General features: G+C 38.0%; 1 protein-coding gene across 1 annotated transcript in view; it reads left to right on the top strand.

Annotated features, from left to right (window-relative positions):
- Window positions 1-398: 398 nt before the first annotated feature.
- The window catches only part of LOC131792056 (uncharacterized), a 31584-nt gene continuing 25928 nt past the window's right edge, over window positions 399-6054 (top strand). The window contains exon 1 of the mRNA XM_059109417.2: window positions 399-863. Within this exon, the coding sequence (XP_058965400.1) occupies window positions 573-863 (291 nt within the window). The 5' untranslated portion in view covers window positions 399-572. The remainder of the gene's footprint in view (window positions 864-6054) is intronic.

Below are 6054 nucleotides of genomic sequence, written 5' to 3'. Positions count from 1 at the left end.
CATCAATATAGAGTAGCTAGACAGATTATTCTAGACGGCGCTCAAAATGAAAACAATATTCCGACCGCAATAAGTCACGCTAAATGAAACGACAGTATTTTTCACTTAAAATTGACAACTGAACTAATAAACCGCTCAAAGGGAAGTTTGCTAGAATCAAACTATCCTCATCGAAATTTCTAACTTCCTTCCTCTTGGATTCAAGGAGCTCCATACTCAAACATAAGAAATATTCAGTCATGATAGTTATTGACGTGACTGGGATGACCCTCATAAGGTTCTAGAACCAATTGGATATCTTGTATCTAAAACTAAGTAACTTTGTAACAAGTAAACAAATTGGTAACTTCTGGAATACTGTTTATAAGCTGCCTATTAAAGATTAAATCGCTCCGGAGGTAAATGAAAGAAGCTTTTGCGGATCACTCTTATGAAAGGAAAAAAGGGTAAACTTCTAGAAAATTTACAGAGTTGTTTTAAAACATCTCGCGTGCGAATCAGTTATTCATGCACGTTTGAATTTCCTTGTGGGTGTACGCTGGATCACTGCGCACGGCTGTAATCTCAGTTCGATGCAGAAAGCGTGGCTTCTAAAGCTCAGAGAACACGTGCTTAATCATCCAACTGGAAAAACCACCACAGGTCAGAAATCTCAACAGTATAGCGCGTTTGTTTTATTCAGACGATGGAACGAGTGTATTTATTTCAACTCGGAAAAGCAATACCGCACTTATATTGAAGATAGTTCTTCGTTCGGCATTCGTCTGTCCACGAATGGAAAAGAACAAGCGATGGAGGCCATTCAGAGGCAGTCAACTCACAAAGCAATCAAAGAAAGCTCTACAGATCAGTTTACTGGCATGGTGAGTATAAACACACTTTGTTTTGAATCATAGTTTTGAGGTCACTGAACTCATTTTCCTCGGTTCATATCTCTATGGGGCAGACGCAGGTTATGTAGCACCCATACTATGGAGGCCTATTTTCTTACTGTGATCTGTAAGAACGATTCAACTTAACGTAAGCATGAAGGTAACAAATTGCTTTATTGCCCATAATTGCTCTATTTTAAGTTCACACCATGCTTTGGGACAAGGCTAGTGATGAATTAACTTTCGTTTAACTGTACAGTTAGTCGAGGATATTTAGAACAGCGACAGCAATAGGTAGGCAAGAGAAAACATCAACATATCATGGGACAAATTCTTTATATTGCATTCGCCTGTTTTTCCCCAGGGAAGACAAAATTTGCCAAAACTCTACCGGAGAAATGACGAGGTTGAAACAATATAAAACAATTTATGAGTTGAGCAATCATGATCTGATTTAATGTCATGTCTCACAGCAGTGCTTAATATAATTACACCGCACATTGGTTCCTGGTGCTGGACCTATCTCGAAACAGAACTTTTTCGAAACATGATAAAGAAGAGCTCCAGAAACTGGACTTTCACACTTCAATGATTTCTGAGATACAATTAAGAAATTATTCAATGAATTTTTCCCCCTCCCCCCTCCAAAATAAATGAATAAATAAATAGTTGACGTCTTAATCTCAGGGAACAAAGGACAAGAGGTTCAATGTACAACAACTGAGTGTTTTACCGTACGTAGACAACGCGCCTCTACGCTACAAAACGCCTTTACACTTGTGATGTTGTCTCTAAAAGCTTTGCTACAAAACGCCTTTACACTTGTGATGTTGTCTCTAAAAGCTTCGTTGCTACTCTATCAATACTTGCTTTTAGACACCACTATTGGTTTTTATAACTCAATAGACAGTGCCGTCAATATCCCAATGACACTTTCTGTCATTTGATTATTTCGTTATTTTTTAGACGTGTAGATATTTCTTTACAACAGGAGTTATATGTTCAGGAGTGTTATAGGCTGTTGTGTGAGTATTACGGTTGTAATTGTAAGTAAATTAGTCTATTTACCGTGGTTATGCTCGGTGTTAAAATCGGCCAAGTTCAGCCACGATCAGATCATTAGTTACTTGCGGTGTATGTTAAGTTGAAGTTGAGTGAGAAATCTGTATCCACACAAATAACTTTCAGCTTTTGTACTCCAGTCTTTGCTGAATTGATTGAGAGGCCAGGTTGATTCTATCAGTTTGACAATCACGTTTCAGTATTGGATAACATTTTAAGTCTTTGATAATAGACGTAACGAAGATCGCTAGTTTTGCTTTGTGTATCAATTTCGTTCACTCGGTGTAGATAAATATACAGGCCTAGTGTCTCTGATCATTGTTTAAAGACACCAAGATAAAAAAAGGTGTTCGAATAGCAAAAGTGGTCCGATTTTGTTACTCAAATGGTTGTCATTACCTAAAATGAAACAAAGACTGCTGTAGCTGATCTGATGTGTGTGGGGTTAGGGTTACATGTGTAGAGAGCATAACAGGCGGTGATGCAAATAAATTTCAATGCTCCCATAAAACTATAAGACGAAGTGTTAAGTGTATATTTATAGTCTGGGTCGTGAGCTGAAGTTGTCCAAATGCGCAACAAGCGAACGTTTTAAGAATGGAGCTCGCAATATAACAAGGAGATCGTTGAGCGAAGCCTAAAATAGGTCAGGAGTTGCTTTTTGATTTTAGGGTTAAGCGTTAGTACCCAAAGGAATTTTGACCTTCGAGAAATGACTTGTTTATCTCCCTAAATCATTTTCAAAATAACCTAGTTTAATATCTGTCGGAGGTTTAAGTATTTCTCTGTGCCACCAACTACCATTCAAGGTCTAGATAGACCTCTGACAGTGCCTGTTACTCGGGGCGGTGAAGGTCGGTAAGACGCCTTCTGAAGAAGGCGTCAGTTTTCAGTAAAAGTAATTGAGATTTTAAAACCACCAGCGTAGTCTTTTGTTACGTCTGCACCTGTGCTCAGGATCTTTTGGGGAATCAATTAGATAGAAATAATAAAGAATCATTCAAAACGTGCTTCAGAATATCGCGAGGTACTGTCTGTTGTCATATCTCATGTCACTTGTCCAAGATAAACGGATGATACTAAGAAAAGAAAGCCCACGTTTTGTTAGCAAAACAAAAGTACATTTTAACTTTGTCATCATTACGAGTATAACTCTTATCATACACCGACAAACAAGAAAGAAGACAAGGGAGAAGAGAAAGTTAACGCTTGGTTCATTTAATTGGCAAAAAGCAAAAATTAGTGAGCAGTCACTCCCTGTGAAAGTTGGCTCACCGTCTCTTTTCATCCTTTTGCTCGAATGTGTAATCATATTCCTTGCGATTCGACTCGTAAATATTTTGGAGAAGGAAAGTAAATAGGGAACATTTCATGCAAGATTTCGATCACAAAGTAGGTCAGCATCTGATATAGGAAGTACGGACTTAGGACAAAAATGTTAGAGGGGCTAACCTTTCTGTACTTGTTGTTAATCTTAAAGGCTGAAACTGAATGAAAATATATATTTATCACTTTTTGAACTTTGGTGAAGGGCTTGGCCGGGATAAGTACAAAGTCACCACACGTTCATTTGTCTTTGCATTTGGCTGTAACTTACATAGTTTGTTGAAACATTCCTTCTTAAAAGTGGTGGGCATGTCACCTGTGGGATCTGGTGTTGATATGGTTGATTTTTTTTATCAGTTTCTGAGTTGATTTTGTTGTTAGTTCTCCTTCTTTGTCTCGAATTTACTCCAACACATTAAACTCCTTACTCGATCTTTTCAACGGTAGACAAAGGGCATTCCAATGGAAGTGCCAGTCTTCATTCATTTGGCCTCTCACATGACATCCAAAACGAAACACTCTTTGCCCAATATACTAGCAGAGTTTGACAAGAAACTACAAAGATTCAGTAAATAAAAACACGACTAAATCTAAACAAACGTCGAGAGATGGTGAAACCTTCATGTTCCATGTCTAGTACGACAGCTGGGTTAGGTCAGTGGGTTCCGGAGCATTGGCTTTATTGCTGCGTATGAAAACGATAAAGAGATAGAAGTAATTTTCAACACGTTATATTTGATTACACAAATGCGACAATTATTTCTTGTTATAATTACCCGAACTGCTTTGTCTTTTTCTGTTTTTTAATTGATAACATGACTTGACAATGAACCACATTATGAGGACTGGACTGGCTTGAAAGGTTTATAGATGAAACTTAGTTTTTTTTCAGTTAAGACATGGAGCCAAATAACAAATGAAATAAGGGTTTTCGGAAGTTTGTTGCAATTGGTGTTGCAAAAGGAGAGGACTGAAGAAGAAACTTCCCTCTCCGACAGCACTTGCAGGAAAACCTTTGCTGCACGGCCACAGTCTATTACTGGAGGGGGGGGGGGGGGGGGTCATCCACTTTAATAGTATAAGAAAAGACAAAAAACTTTTCTTCCATCTTTACTGACGTAGACAAATGAGCCCTTAGGGGAGTTATGCTCGCTCAGATACTAAAATATATTTAATGAGTCAATTTTTGCACGAACTCGTGCGGAGCTTCCGATTCTAAATCTTTACATAAGGAACGAAGCTATGTAATAGGAAGAAGTTTCTGTCTTTTCTTTTCATGACACATGAATGATCGGTAGAATATTTTTTTCTGAGTAGCGATAGATCGCCACCATGAAGACTCTAGAAAGGTCACTATTGAAAGAGGTGAGCTAAAGGGCGTATAAATTTTCAACCGATACACGATGACTGCTGCGTATGATACGATCGTCTGCGTCATTCGTTAAATTTCTTCAGTTTTTTTGGCAAACATTAAAGATATTTCAGGCTTTTTGTACCCAAGAACGCTCCTCGTCAGCACTGTAAATTGAAATTATAGTTGTCCTTCTTAAACACCGAAAATCGCTTTCGTGACAAATCGTCAGCCTGGGCGGTACAGACGCATTCGTTAATTAAAATCTCACATTTGTTTGCGGAGTACAAATGGACTTTGACTTAAATAGCCACACGCTTCTATTTTAGGTGTTGGTTGCAACTCTACGCAAGATAGTCTTTCGAACTTTTCTATGGAGCGGTCAGATTCGCTTTGTCTAGATCTATTTGTCATGAGGAAGGAGGCAATATTTTTACCGAGACCTACTTAATTCTTTGTATAAGGTGTTTGTTCCATCAACAGTTCTTAATCTTGAATCACGTACATACAACAGCACGCGTCCTTGAGCTGATGTTATGTAATTCTTAAAGCAAGACGCTCATTGTTGAGGACACACTTAAACGGATATTGTTTAAAAAGGCTAGAAATGGTAACATTTAGAAACCTAATGACATAAATTTTCTATGATTAAGTAACAAATGCCAGACTCCAGACCTTTCGGTACAATTTATCTTAGACACCGATTCACTTATCACTCCTCAGGTCGCGCCTAGTGGTTCATTAATCTGTGACAGTTCTTTTAAGGGTTACATAACAACAGAATTTATCATGAGATTCTAGTCATCAATTTACCATCTGTTTCACCTATGCCATCCACCCTCCGTCGGTAAAATTCTTATTAGATATTTAATCAAGATTAGTTCTCAGTTGACTGTGAAGAGGCACGCTGCAAAAAATTTCCAGCAAAGCTCTTCCTTTTTCCAGCAGTTTCATTTCCTTTTACAAAATAAGCAAAAAAGGTCTGAGAGACAAACAAATAGAAATAGTGGCAGACATTGCAAGGAAAGAAGCTTCTTGTAAAGCTTTTATTGCTGATTCAGAGAAAGTGGATTGAATAATGTCTGATTCTGAAGACACGACTTCCAAAGGGGGTGGTTTGGTTGGTACCTCTTTGCTGGTAAGTTCAGTTAAGTCAGTGACAGAAATAGGAGTTTTTAAACTTTTTCTTGGTATTAACATCTTTATCATGCGGATAATAGAAAAAGAGGGGCTACCTTAACTTCGAATGCATACAAAATTTTCTTCAACTGAGTACTCCTGTGACATGAATTGCGGTGAAATCATAGCAGTTTGTAAAGTTTTCGCTCATCTTAGTATCCGTAAAGAGCTTATCCGCTCATAAGTTTAACCGTTATTAGGATCCTTGAGATCTCCAAACATGCTGTGCCACTAGGTAAACATCATCTTCTTTCAAACGAATGA

The sequence above is a fragment of the Pocillopora verrucosa genome, chromosome 7 (assembly GCF_036669915.1).
Source record: "Pocillopora verrucosa isolate sample1 chromosome 7, ASM3666991v2, whole genome shotgun sequence".
Lineage (NCBI taxonomy): Eukaryota > Metazoa > Cnidaria > Anthozoa > Scleractinia > Pocilloporidae > Pocillopora > Pocillopora verrucosa.
The sequence above is the reverse complement of the archived record's forward strand: the minus strand, read 5'-3'. Positions and strand labels throughout refer to the sequence as shown.